We start from the raw sequence: 15,067 nt of genomic DNA on the forward strand, positions 1-15,067 counted from the left end.
ATTTTTGTCTCCACAGATACCTCAACGTACCACTCACACTTTTTCCCTTCATCAGTTTTATGGTTAACCATGTGTTTCATTATTATTATTATTATTATTATTATTATTATTATTATTATTATTATTATAGTATGTCACTGATGTCAGCTACATACAGTATGTATATATATATATATATATATATATATATATATATATATATATATATATATATATATATATATATATATATATATATATATATATATATATATATACAATAAGATCACAGTAAACAGGTGATTTTAAAATATGCAAAACAACTAATGTGAAAGAGTAGTGAAATTCCAAGCTCTTTCGTGACTACTAACGTTGTCAATGTGAGTAGTCACGAAAGCGCTTGGAATTTCACTACTCTTTCACAGTGGTTGTTTTGTATATATATATATATATATATATATATATATATATATATATATATATATATATATATATATATATATATATATATATATATATATATATTTTATATATATACATATAATATATATATATATATATATATATATATATATATATATATATATATATATATGCATATATATATATATATATATATATATATATATATATATATATATATATATATATATATATATATATATATATATATATATATATATATATATATATATATATATATATATATATATATATATATATATATATATACGTGTATATATATATATATATGTATATATATATATATATATATATATATATATATATATATATATATATATATATATATATATATATATATATATATATATATATATATATATATATATATATATATATATATATATATATATATATATATATATATATTGGTGGAATGATGATGTATAGAGAGTAGTAAGGGAGAAAAAGTTAGCATATGAGAAGTTTTTACAAAGTAGAAGTGATGCAAGGAGGGAAGAGTATATGGAGAAAAAGAGAGAGGTTAAGAGAGTGGTGAAGCAATGTAAAAAGAGAGCAAATGAGAGAGTGGGTGAGATGTTATCAACAAATTTTGTTGAAAATAAGAAAAAGTTTTGGAGTGAGATTAACAAGTTAAGAAAGCCTAGAGAACAAATGGATTTGTCAGTTAAAAATAGGAGAGGAGAGTTATTAAATGGAGAGTTAGAGGTATTGGGAAGATGGAGGGAATATTTTGAGGAATTGTTAAATGTTGATGAATATAGGGAAGCTGTGATTTCATGTATAGGGCAAGGAGGAATAACATCTTGTAGGAGTGAGGAAGAGCCAGTTGTGAGTGTGGGGGAAGTTCGTGAGAGTGTAGGTAAAATGAAAGGGGGTAAGGCAGCCGGGATTGATGGGATAGAGATAGAAATGTTAAAAGCAGATGGGGATATAGTTTTGGAGTGGTTGGTGCAATTATTTAATAAATGTATGGAAGAGGGTAAGGTACCTAGGGATTGGCAGAGAGCATGCATAGTTCCTTTGTATAAAGGCAAAGGGGACAAAAGAGAGTGCAAAAATTATAGGGGGATAAGTCTGTTGAGTATACCTGGTAAAGTGTATGGTAGAGTTATTATTGGAAGAATTAAGAGTAAGACGGAGAATAGGATAGCAGATGAACAAGGAGGCTTTAGGAAAGGTAGGGAGTGTGTGGACCAGGTGTTTACAGTGAAACATATAAGTGAACAGTATTTAGACAAGGCTAAAGAGGTTTTTGTGGCATTTATGGATTTGGAATAGGTGTATGACAGGGTGGATAAAGGGGCAATGTGGCAGATGTTGCAGGTGTATGGTGTAGGAGGTAGGTTACTGAGAGCAGTGAAGAGCTTTTACGAAGATAGTGAGGCTCAAGTTAGAGTATGTAGGAAAGAGGGAGATTATTTCCCAGTAAAAGTAGGCCTTAGACAAGGATGTGTGATGTCACCGTGGTTGTTCAATATATTTATAGATGGGGTTGTAAGAGAAGTAAATGCGAGGGTCTTGGCAAGAGGCGTGGAGTTAAAAGATAAAGAATCACACATAAAGTGGGAGTTGTCACAGTTGCTCTTTGCCGATGACACTGTGTTCTTGGGTGATTCTGAAGAGAAGTTGTAGAGGTTGGTGGATGAATTTGGTAGGGTATGTAAAAGAAGAAAATTGAAAGTGAATACAGGAAAGAGTAAGGTTATGAAGATAACAAAAAGATTAGGTGATGAAAGATTGGATATCAGATTGGAGAGAGGGAGTATGGAGGAGGAGAATGTATTCAGATATTTGGGAGTGGACGTGTCAGCGGATGGGTCTATGAAAGATGAGGTGAATCATAGAATTGATGAGGGGAAAAGGGTGAGCGGTGCACTTAGGAGTCTGTGGAGACAAAGAACTTTGTCCTTGGAGGCAAAGAGGGGAATGTATGAGAGTATAGTTTTACCAACGCTCCTGTATGGGTGTGAAGCATGGGTGATGAATGTTGTAGCGAGAAGGCTGGAGGCAGTGGAGATATCATGTCTGAGGGCAATGTGTTGTGTGAATATAATGCAGAGAATTCGTAGTTTGGAAGTAAGGAGGAGGCGCGGGATTGCCAAAACTGTTGTCCAGAGGGCTGAGGAAGGGTTGTTGAGGTGGGTCGGACATGTAGAGAGAATGGAGCGAAACAGAATGACTTCAAGAGTGATCAGTCTGTAGTGGAAGGAAGGCGGGGTAGGGGTCGGCCTAGGAAAGGTTGGAGGGAGGGGGTAAAGGAGGTTTTGTTTGTGAAGGGCTTAAACTTCCAGCGGGCATGCGTGAGCGTGTTTGATAGGAGTGAATGGAGACAGATGGTTTTTAATACTTGACGTGCTGTTGGAGTGTGAGCAAAGTAACATTTATGAAGGGATTCAGGGAAACCGGCAGGCCGGACTTGAGTCCTGGAGATGGGAAGTACAGTGCCTGCACTCTGAAGGAGGGGTGTTAATGTTGCAGTTTAAAAACTGTAGTGTAAAGCACCCTTCTGGCAAGACAGTGATGGAGTGAATGATGGTGAAAGTTTTTCTTTATCGGGCCACCCTGCCTTGGTGGGAATCGGCCAGTGTGTTAATAATATATATATATATATATATATATATATATATATATATATATATATATATATATATATATATATATATATATATATATATATATATATATATATATATATATATATATATATATATATATATATATATATATATATATATATATGTCGTGCCGAATATGTAAAACTGGTCATTTAAAATTAAGACCTTTCTAAAATTTTCTCTTATACAAAATAGAGCGAAACGCCAACGTCAAAGACCTGGGAGTGATCATGTCGGAGGATCTCACCTTCAAGGACCATAACATTGTATCAATCGCATCTGCTAGAAAAATGACAGGATGGATAATGAGAACCTTCAAAACTAGGGAGGCCATGCCCATGATGACACTCTTCAGGTCACTTGTTCTATCTAGGCTGGAATATTGCTGCACACTAACAGCACCTTTGAAGGCAGGTGAAATTGCCGACCTAGAAAATGTACAGAGAACTTTCACGGCGCGCATAACGGAGATAAAACACCTCAATTACTGGGAGCGCTTGAGGTTCCTAAACCTGTATTCCCTGGAACGCAGGAGGGAGAGATACATGATTATATACACCTGGAAAATCCTAGAGGGACTAGTACCGAACTTGCACACGAAAATCACTCACTACGAAAGCAAAAGACTTGGCAGACGATGCACCATCCCCCCAATGAAAAGCAGGGGTGTCACTAGCACGTTAAGAGACCATACAATAAGTGTCAGGGGCCCGAGACTGTTCAACTGCCTCCCAGCACACATAAGGGGGATTACCAACAGACCCCTGGCAGTCTTCAAGCTGGCACTTGACAAGCACCTAAAGTCAGTTCCTGATCAGCCGGGCTGTGGCTCGTACGTTGGTTTGCGTGCAGCCAGCAGCAACAGCCTGGTTGATCAGGCTCTGATCCACCAGGAGGCCTGGTCACAGACCGGGCCGCGGGGGCGTTGACCCCGGAACTCTCTCCAGGTAAACTCCAGGTAATACGTTTAAAGATATATTTTTTTCATTAATGTTAATGTAAAAAATTATAATTTTGCACCAAAAGGAACTTAGAAAACTTACCTAACCATATTATAACAATTTATTTTAGCCTAACCCAAATAAAAATATTTTAGATTTGTTTACAATAATTTAATACTAAACAAACACAATGAAATATATTTTTTTTCGTTAGGTTCTGAATGATTTTGGCGAAATTATTGCATACACAAATTTTCACTTGTCCTATATGGCAAGATGAGCGTTGCTATTTAAGCCAAGATCGCAAGTTCTGCCTATTCGGCACGACATATACATATATATATATATACATATATATATATATACATATATATATATATATATATACATATATATATATATATACATATATATATATATATATATATATACATATATATATATATAAAAATATATATATATATATATATATATATATATCTATATATATATATATGTATATATATTTATATATGTCGTGCCGAATAGGCAGAACTTGAGATCTTGGCTTAAATAGCAACGCTCATCTTGCCATATAGGACAAGTGAAAATTTGTGTATGCAATAATTTCGCCAAAATCATTCTGAACCTAACGAAAAAAATATATTTCATTGTGTTTGTTTAGTATTAAATTATTGTAAACAAATCTAAAATATATTTAGTTGGGTTAGACTAAAATAAATTGCGCTTGTTATAATAAGGTTAGGTAAGTTTTCTAAGTTTCTTTTGGTGCAAAATTATAAATTTTTACGTCAACATTAATGAAAAAAATATATCTTTAAACGTATAAGAGAAAATTTCAGAAAGGACTTAATTTTAAATGAGTTCTTGCTAATTGACCAGTTTTACATATTCGGCACGACATATATATATATATATATATATATATATATATATATATATATATATATATATATATATATATATATATATATATATATATATATATATATATATATATATATATAGGTAGTAGGTTGGTAGACAGCAACCGCCCAGGGAGGTACTACCGTCCTTCCAAGTGAGTGTAAAACGAAAGCCTGTAATTGTTTTACATGAAGGTAGGATTCTTGGTGTCTTTTGTCTGTCTCATAAATATGCAAGATTACAGGTACGTCTTGCTACTTCTACTTACACTTAGGTCACACTACACATACATGTACATGTTTATTTATACACACTCATCTGAGTTTTCTTTGATTTTATCTTAATAGTTCTTGGTCTTATTACTTTTCCTTTTATATCCATGGGGAAATGGAATAAAAATCTTTCCTCCGTAAGCCATGCGTGTTGTAAAAGTCAACTAAAATGCCGGGAACAATGGGCTAGTAACCCCTTTTCCTGTAATAATTACTAAAAATTGTCAGAGTCGGATGTCTGAATGTGCGTGGATGTTGTGCGAATGATAAGAAAGAGATGATTGTGGATGTTACGAATGAGAAGCTGGATGTTCTGGCTTTAAGTGAAACAAAGCTGAAGGGGGTGGGAGAGTTTCAGTGGAGAGGAATAAATGGTATTAGGTCAGGGGTTTCAAATAGAGTTAGAGCTAAAGAAGGAGTAGTAATAATGTTGAAGGATAAGTTATGGCAGGAAAAGAGGGACTATAAATGCATTAATTCAAGGATTATGTGGAGTAAAATAAAGATTGGATGTGAAAAGTGGGTTATAGTAAGTGTATATGCACCTGGAGAAGAGAGAAGTGTATAGGAGAGAGAAAGAGATTTTAGGAAATGTTGAGTGAATGCATGGGGAGTTTTGAACCAAGTGTGAGAGTAATGGTGGTTGGGGATTTCAATGCTAAAGTGGGCAAAAATGTTGTTGAGGGAGTAGTACTTAAATTTGGGGTGCCAGGGGTAAATAAAAATGGGGAGCCTTTAATTGAGCTATGTGTAGAAAGAGGTTTGGTAATAAGTAATACATATTTTATGAAAAAGAAGATAAATAAATATACAAGGTATGATATAGCACGTAATAAAAGTAGTCTGTTAGATTATGTATTGGTGGATAAAAGGTTGATGGGTAGGCTCCAGGATGTACACGTTTATAGAGGGGCAACTGATATATCGGATTATTATTTAGTTGTAGCTACAGTTAGAGTAAGAGGTAGATGGGAAAAGAGGAAAATGGCAACAACAAGTAAGAGGGAGGTGAAAGTGTATAAATTAAGGGAGGAGGAAGTTCGGTTGAGATATAAGCAACTATTGGCAGAAAGGTGGACTGGTGCAAGTTTGAGCATTGGGGGGTTGAAGAGTGTTGGAATAGTTTTAAAAATGCAGTATTAGAATGTGGGGCAGAAGTTTGTGGTTATAGGAGGGTGGGTGCAGGAGGAAGGAGTGATTGGTGGAATGATGAAGTAAAGGGTGTGATACAAGAGAAAAAAGGTAGCTTATGAGATGTTTTTACAAAGCAGAAGTGTTATAAGAAGAGTAGAGTATATGGAGAGTAAAAGAAAGGTGAAGAGAGTGGCGAGAGAGTGCAAAAGGAGAGCAGATGATAGAGTGGGAGAGGCACTGTCAAGAAATTTTAATGAAAATAAGAAAAAAATTTGGGATGAGTTAAACAAGTTAAGAAAACCTAGGGAACGAATGGATTTGTCAGTTAAGAACAGAGTAGGGGAGTTAGTAGATGGGGAGATGGAGGTATTGGGTAGATGACGAGAATACTTTGAGGAATTTTTAAATGTCGACGAAGACAGGGAAACTGTAATTTTATGCACTGGCCAGGGAGATATACAATCTTTTAGAAGTGAAGACGAGCAGGATGTAAGTGTGGGGGGGGGGGGAGGTGCGTGAGGCATTACGTAGAATGAAAGGGGGTAAAGCAGCTGGAACTGACGGGATCATGGCAGAAATGTTAAAAGGAGGGGGGGGGAGCGATGTAGTGTTGGAGTGGTTGGTACTTTTGTTTAATAAATGTATGAAAGAGGGGAAGGTACCTAGGGATTGGCAGAGAGCATGTATATTCCCTTTATATAAAGGGAAGGGGGACAAAGGAGATTGTAAAAATTATAGAGGAATTAGTTTACTGAGTATGCCAGGAAAAGTGTATGGTAGCGTTATTATTGAAAGAATTAGAGGTAAGACAGAATGTAGGATTGCGGATGAGCAAGGAGGTTTTAGAGTGGGTAGGGGATGTGTAGATCAGGTGTTTACGTTGAAGCAAATATGTGAACAGCATTTAGATAAAGGTAGCGAAGTTTTTATTGCGTTTGTGGATTTAGAAAAGGCATATGATAGAGTGGATAGGAGAGCAATGTGGAAGATATTGCAAGTATATGGTAAGTTACTAAATGCTGTAAAGAGTTTTTATGAGGATAGTGAGGCTCAAGTTAGGGTGTGTAGAAGAGAGGGAGACTACTTCCCGGTAAAAGTAGGTCTTAGACAGGGATGTGTAATGTCACCATGGTTGTTTAATATATTTATAGATGGGGTTGAAAAAGAAGTAAATGCTAGAGTGTTCGGGAGAGGGGTGGGATTAAATTATGGGGAATCAAAAACGAAATGGGAATTGACAAAGTTACTTTTTGCTGATGATACTGTGCTTATGGGAGATTCTAAAGAAAAATTGCAAAGGTTAGTGGACGAGTTTTGGAGAGTGTGTAAAGGTAGAAAGTCGAAAGTGAACGTAGAAAAGAGTAAGGTGGTGAGGGTATCAAATGATTTACATAAAAAAAATGGATGTCATATTGGAGAGATGGAGTATGGAAGAAGTGAATGTTTTCAGATATTTGGGAGTTAACGTGTCAGCGAATGGATTTATGAAGGATGAGGTTAATCATAGAACTGATGAAGGAAAAAAGGTGAGTGGTGCGTTGAGGTATATGTGGAGACAAAGAACATTATCTATGGAGGCAAAGAAGGGAATGTATGAAAGTATAGTAGTACCAACATTCTTACATGGGTGTGAAGCTTGGGTTGTAAATGCTGCAAGGAGGAGACGGTTGGAGACAGTGGAGATGTCCTGTCTAAGGGCAATGTGTGGTGTAAATATTATGCAGAAAATTCGGAGCGTGGAAATTAGGAGGTGTGGAGTTAATAAAAGTATTAGTTAGAGGTCTGAAGAGGGGTTGTTGAGGTGATTTGGTCATTTAGAGAGAATGGATCAAAGTAGAATGACATGGAGAGCATTTAAATCTGTAGGGGAAGGAAGGCGGGGTAGGGTTCGTCCTCGAAAAGGTTGGAGAGACGGGGTAAAGGAGGTTTTGTGGGCGAGGGGCTTGGACTTCCAGCAAGCGTGCGCGAGAGTGTTAGATTGGAGTGAATGGAGACGAATTTATTTGGGACCTGACGATCTGTTGGAGTGTGAGCAGAGTAATATTTAGTGAAGGGATTCAGGGAAACCGGTTATTTTATAGAGCCGGACTTGAGTCCTGGAAATGGGAAGTACAATGCCTGTACTCTAAAGGAGGGGTTCAGGATATTAGCAGTTTGGAGGGATATGTTGAGTATCTTTATACGTATATGCTTCTAAACTGTTGTATTCTAAGCACCTCTGCAAAAGCAGTGATAATGTGTGAGTGTGGTGAAAGTGTTGAATGATGATGAAAGTATTTTCTTTTTGGGGATTTTCTTTCTTTTTGGGTCACCCTGCCTCGGTGGGAGACGGCCGACTTGTTAATATATATATATATATATATATATATATATACATACATATATATATATATATATATATATATATACAGACATATATATATATATATATATACAGACATATATATATATATTTTTTTTTTATTTTTATTATCACACCGGCCGATTCCCACCAAGGCAGGGTGGCCCGAAAAAGAAAAACTTTCACCATCATTCACTCCATCACTGTCTTGCCAGAAGGGTGCTTTACACTACAGTTTTTAAACTGCAACATTAACACCCCTCCTTCAGAGTGCAGGCACTGTACTTCCCATCTCCAGGACTCAAGTCCGGCCTGCCGGTTTCCCTGAATCCCTTCATAAATGTTACTTTGCTCACACTCCAACAGCACGTCAAGTATTAAAAACCATTTGTCTCCATTCACTCCTATCAAACACGCTCACGCATGCCTGCTGGAAGTCCAAGCCCCTCGCACACAAAACCTCCTTTACCCCCTCCCTCCAACCCTTCCTAGGCCGACCCCTACCCCGCCTTCCTTCCACTACAGACTGATACACTCTTGAAGTCATTCTGTTTTGCTCCATTCTCTCTACATGTCCGAACCACCTCAACAACCCTTCCTCAGCCCTCTGGACAACAGTTTTGGTAATCCCGCACCTCCTCCTAACTTCCAAACTACGAATTCTCTGCATTATATTCACACCACACATTGCCCTCAGACATGACATCTCCACTGCCTCCAGCCTTCTCCTCGCTGCAACATTCATCACCCACGCTTCACACCCATATAAGAGCGTTGGTAAAACTATACTCTCATACATTCCCCTCTTTGCCTCCAAGGACAAAGTTCTTTGTCTCCACAGACTCCTAAGTGCACCACTCACTCTTTTTCCCTCATCAATTCTATGATTCACCTCATCTTTCATAGACCCATCCGCTGACACGTCCACTCCCAAATATCTGAATACGTTCACCTCCTCCATACTCTCTCCCTCCAATCTGATATTCAATCTTTCATCACCTAATCTTTTTGTTATCCTCATAACCTTACTCTTTCCTGTATTCACCTTTAATTTTCTTCTTTTGCACACCGTACCAAATTCATCCACCAATCTCTGCAACTTCTCTTCAGAATCTCCCAAGAGCACAGTGTCATCAGCAAAGAGCAGCTGTGACAACTCCCACTTTGTGTGTGATTCTTTATCTTTTAACTCCACGCCTCTTGCCAAGACCCTCGCATTTACTTCTCTTACAACCCCATCTATAAATATATTAAACAACCACGGTGACATCACACATCCTTGTCTAAGGCCTACTTTTACTGGGAAAAAATTTCCCTCTTTCCTACATACTCTAACTTGAGCCTCACTATCCTCGTAAAAACTCTTCACTGCTTTCAGTAACCTACCTCCTACACCATACACTTGCAACATCTGCCACATTGCCCCCCTATCCACCCTGTCATACGCCTTTTCCAAATCCATAAATGCCACAAAGACCGCTTTAGCCTTATCTAAATACTGTTCACTTATATGTTTCACTGTAAACACCTGGTCCACACACCCCCTACCTTTCCTAAAGCCTCCTTGTTCATCTGCTATCCTATTCTCCGTCTTACTCTTAATTCTTTCAATTATAACTCTACCATACACTTTACCAGGTACACTCAACAGACTTATCCCCCTATAATTTTTGCACTCTCTTTTATCCCCTTTGCCTTTATACAAAGGAACTATGCATGCTCTCTGCCAATCCCTAGGTACCTTACCCTCTTCCATACATTTATTAAATAATTGCACCAACCCCTCCAAAACTATATCCCCACCTGCTTTTAACATTTCTATCTTTATCCCATCAATCCCGGCTGCCTTACCCCCTTTCATTTTACCTACTGCCTCACGAACTTCCCCCACACTCACAACTGGCTCTTCCTCACTCCTACAAGATGTTATTCCTCCTTGCCCTATACACGAAATCACAGCTTCCCTATCTTCATCAACATTTAACAATTCCTCAAAATATTCCTTCCATCTTCCCAATACCTCTAACTCTCCATTTAATAACTCTCCTCTCCTATTTTTAACTGACAAATCCATTTGTTCTCTAGGCTTTCTTAACTTGTTAATCTCACTCCAAAACTTTTTCTTATTTTCAACAAAATTTGTTGATAACATCTCACCCACTCTCTCATTTGCTCTCTTTTTACATTGCTTCACCACTCTCTTAACTTCTCTCTTTTTCTCCATATACTCTTCCCTCCTTGCATCACTTCTACTTTGTAAAAACTTCTCATATGCTAACTTTTTCTCCCTTACTACTCTCTTTACATCATCATTCCACCAATCGCTCCTCTTCCCTCCTGCACCCACTTTCCTGTAACCACAAACTTCTGCTGAACACTCTAACACTACATTTTTAAACCTACCCCATACCTCTTCGACCCCATTGCCTATGCTCTCATTAGCCCATCTATCCTCCAATAGCTGTTTATATCTTACCCTAACTGCCTCCTCTTTTAGTTTATAAACCTTCACCTCTCTCTTCCCTGATGCTTCTATTTTCCTTGTATCCCATCTACCTTTTACTCTCAGTGTAGCTACAACTAGAAAGTGATCTGATATATCTGTGGCCCCTCTATAAACATGTACATCCTGAAGTCTACTCAACAGTCTTTTATCTACCAATACATAATCCAACAAACTACTGTCATTTCGCCCTACATCATATCGTGTATACTTATTTATCCTCTTTTTCTTAAAATATGTATTACCTATAACTAAACCCCTTTCTATACAAAGTTCAATCAAAGGGCTCCCATTATCATTTACACCTGGCACCCCAAACTTACCTACCACACCCTCTCTAAAAGTTTCTCCTACTTTAGCATTCAAGTCCCCTACCACAATTACTCTCTCACTTGGTTCAAAGGCTCCTATACATTCACTTAACATCTCCCAAAATCTCTCTCTCTCCTCTGCATTCCTCTCTTCTCCAGGTGCATACACGCTTATTATGACCCACTTCTCGCATCCAACCTTTACTTTAATCCACATAATTCTTGAATTTACACATTCATATTCTCTTTTCTCCTTCCATAACTGATCATTTAACATTACTGCTACCCCTTCCTTTGCTCTAACTCTCTCAGATACTCCAGATTTAATCCCATTTATTTCCCCCCACTGAAACTCTCCTACCCCCTTCAGCTTTGTTTCGCTTAGGGCCAGGACATCCAACTTCTTTTCATTCATAACATCAGCAATCATCTGTTTCTTGTCATCCGCACTACATCCACGCACATTTAAGCAACCCAGTTTTATAAAGTTTTTCTTCTTCTCTTTTTTAGTAATTGTATACAGGAGAAGGGGTTACTAGCCCATTGCTCCCGGCATTTTAGTCGCCTCATACGACACGCATGGCTTACGGAGGAAAGATTCTTTTCCACTTCCCCATGGACAATAGAAGAAATAAAAAAGAACAAGAGCTATTTAGAAAAAGGAGAAAAACCTAGATGTATGTATATATATATATGCATGTGCGTGTCTGTGAAGTGTGACCAAAGTGTAAGTAGGAGTAGCAAGATATCCCTGTTATCTTAGCGTGTTTATGAGACAGAAAAAGAAACCAGCAATCCTACCATCATGCAGGTTTTTGTTTCACAGTCATCTGGCAGGACGGTAGTACTTCCCTGGGTGGTTGCTGTCTACCAACCTACTACCTATATATATATATATATATATATATATATATATATATATATATATATATATATATATATATATATATATATATATATATATATATATATATATATATATATATTATATATATATATATATATATATATATATATATATATGTAGTATATATATATATATGTACTCACCTAATTGTGGTTGCAGGGGTCGAGACTCAGCTCCTGTGTGTGTGTGTGTGTGTGTGTGTGTGTGTGTGTGTGTGTGTGTGTGTGTGTGTGTGTGTGTGTGTGTCTGTGTGTGTGTGCGTTTGTACTCACCTCTTTGTGGTTGAAGGTGTGTGTGTGTGTGTGTGTGTGTGTGTGTGTGTGTGTGTGTGTGTGTGTGTTTGTGTGTGTGTGTGTGTGTGTGTGTGTGTGTGTCTGTGTGCCTGTGTGTCTGTGTGTGTGTGTCTTTGTGTGTGTGTGTGAGTGTGTGTGTGTGTGTGTGTGTGTGTGTGTGTGTGTGTGTGTGTGTGTGTGTGTCTGTGTGTCTGTGTGTCTGTGTGTCTGTGTGTCTGTGTGTGTGTGCCTTTGTGTGTGTGTGTACTCACCTATTTGTACTCACCTATTTGTGGTTGCAGGGGTCGAGTCCTAGCTCCTGGCCCCGCCACTCTGTGTGAGTGTGTGTGTGTGTGTGTGTGTGTGTGTGTGTGTGTGTGTGTGTGTGTGTGTGTGTGTGTGTGTGTGTGTATCGTGCCGAATATGTAAAACTTTCTATTTTGGCTTAAATTGCAACACTCTTCTTGACCAATAAGGCAAGCAAAAATTCATTATTGCCACACAACTATTTTGAGAAAAGTTCCATTATCTTCAATACAGTGATCTTACCTATGAAGAATCAAGAGGACTGCTAGCTCCCACTGCTCCTCCTCCAAGGAAAGCATAATGTCGAGAACTACAATATCCGCACAAACTTTTCCTTCCATGGCTGCCCAACCTATTTCATTCCCTCCATCAGTGTAAGGCACATTGGTGCCTTTCACTGGGGCCCAGAGAGCTTGCATTGTTGAGGCCTTTAAACATCTTGGCAAGCCATTGGTACCTTCTCCAATTTCCTGTTGATTTACATACAACATTATTTTTCCAAACTTTGCAGAGGTCTTCAGCAGTAGAAGGAAGCCACTTCCAGTTCATTTATAGGAGGGAGTTATCAATATAAGGGGCGTTCTTCAACTTCCCAAGTTTATCACGAATGTAGTACCTGGCTCTGTAATAAATAATAGGTGCGTTTTTGTCAAGATATGTATTTTAAAGGCCTGGGTCATATAAGAGACGAGTTATTACTCGAGTAAATGGTTTACCAGCAGCACCTTCCAGCACACCACTCACAACCGTCCTTCCATGAGTCGTATACAAGTAGTTGAAATCAGGTTTGAAGAGATGTCATCATTCTGCACCAGCGTTAGTGCGTCCTGAAGGGTTTCATACTTTTTCTTAATGTAGTATTCTTGCTTGCCAAATTCATAGCTACTATTCTTCCTCTTTTTAATATTTCCTTGTTGTAGAAGGCTTTTATTTAGCTTTTACATCCTGTATGCATAGTTCCTTTGTATAAAGGCAAAGAGGACAAAAGAGACTGCAAGAATTATTGGGGAATAAGTCTTTTGAGTATATTTGGTAAAGTGTATGGTAGAGTTTTTATTGAAAGAATTAAGAGTAAGACGGAGAACAGGATAGCAGATGAACAAGGAGGCTTCAGGAAGGGTAGGGGGTTTGTAGACCAAGTGTTTACAGTGAAACATATAGGTGAACAGTATTTAGATAAGGGTAAAGGGGTTTTTGTGGCATTAATGGATTTGGAAAGGGCATATGACATGGTGGATATGGGAGCAATGTGGCAGATGTTGCAAATGTATAGCATAGGAGGTAGGTTACTGAAAGCAGTGAAGAGTTTTTACGAGGATAGTGAGGCTCAGGTTAGAGTATGCAGGCGAGAGGGAGATTATTTCCCAGTAAAAGTAGGCCTTAGACAAGGATGTGTGATGTCACCATGGTGGTTCAATATATTTATAGATGGAGTTGTAAGAGAAGTGAATGCTCGGGTGTTGGCAAGAGGCGTGGGGTTCAAAGATAAAGAATCTAACACAACCTGGGAGTTATCACAGTTGCTCTTTTCTGATGACACTGTGCTTTTGGGAGATTCTGAAGAGAAGTTGCAGATGTTGGTGGATGAGTTTGGTAGGGTATGTAAAATAAGATAATTAAAAGTGAATATAAGAAAGAGTAAGGTGATGAGGATAACAAAAACAATTAGCTAATGAAAGATTTGATATCAGATTAGGAGAGAGTATGGAGGAGGTGAATGTATTCAGATATTTAAGAGTGGACGTGTCAGCAGATGGGTCTATGAAAGATGATGTGAATCATAAAATTGACGACAACGCTCTTATATGGGTGTGAAACATGGGTGGTGAATGTTGCAACAAGAAGAAGGCTGGAGGCAGTGGAGATGTCATGTCTGAGGGAAATTTGTGGTGTGAACATAATTGAGAAAATTCGTAGTTTGGAAATTAGGAGGAGGTACAGGATTACTCAAACTAATACTCAGAGGGTTGAGGAGGGGGTTGCTGAGGTGGTTCGGACCTGTAGCGAGGATGGAACAAAACGGAATGACTTCAAGAGTGTTTAAATCTGTAACAGAGGGAATGCGGGGTAGAGGTCGGCCTAGGAAAGGTTGGA

The 15,067-nt window shown here is 37.8% G+C and overlaps 1 protein-coding gene across 1 annotated transcript in view; it reads right to left on the reverse strand.

Moving 5' to 3' along the window:
• Positions 1 to 12,276: 12,276 nt before the first annotated feature.
• LOC128705498 (aminoacylase-1B-like) overlaps positions 12,277 to 15,067 on the reverse strand; it is a 262,798-nt gene continuing 260,007 nt past the window's right edge. The window contains exon 7 of the mRNA XM_070094087.1: positions 12,277 to 12,363. Coding sequence (XP_069950188.1) covers positions 12,292 to 12,363 — 72 coding nt within the window. The 3' untranslated portion in view covers positions 12,277 to 12,291. The remainder of the gene's footprint in view (positions 12,364 to 15,067) is intronic.

Source organism: Cherax quadricarinatus, chromosome 44 (assembly GCF_038502225.1).
Source record: "Cherax quadricarinatus isolate ZL_2023a chromosome 44, ASM3850222v1, whole genome shotgun sequence".
NCBI lineage: Eukaryota > Metazoa > Arthropoda > Malacostraca > Decapoda > Parastacidae > Cherax > Cherax quadricarinatus.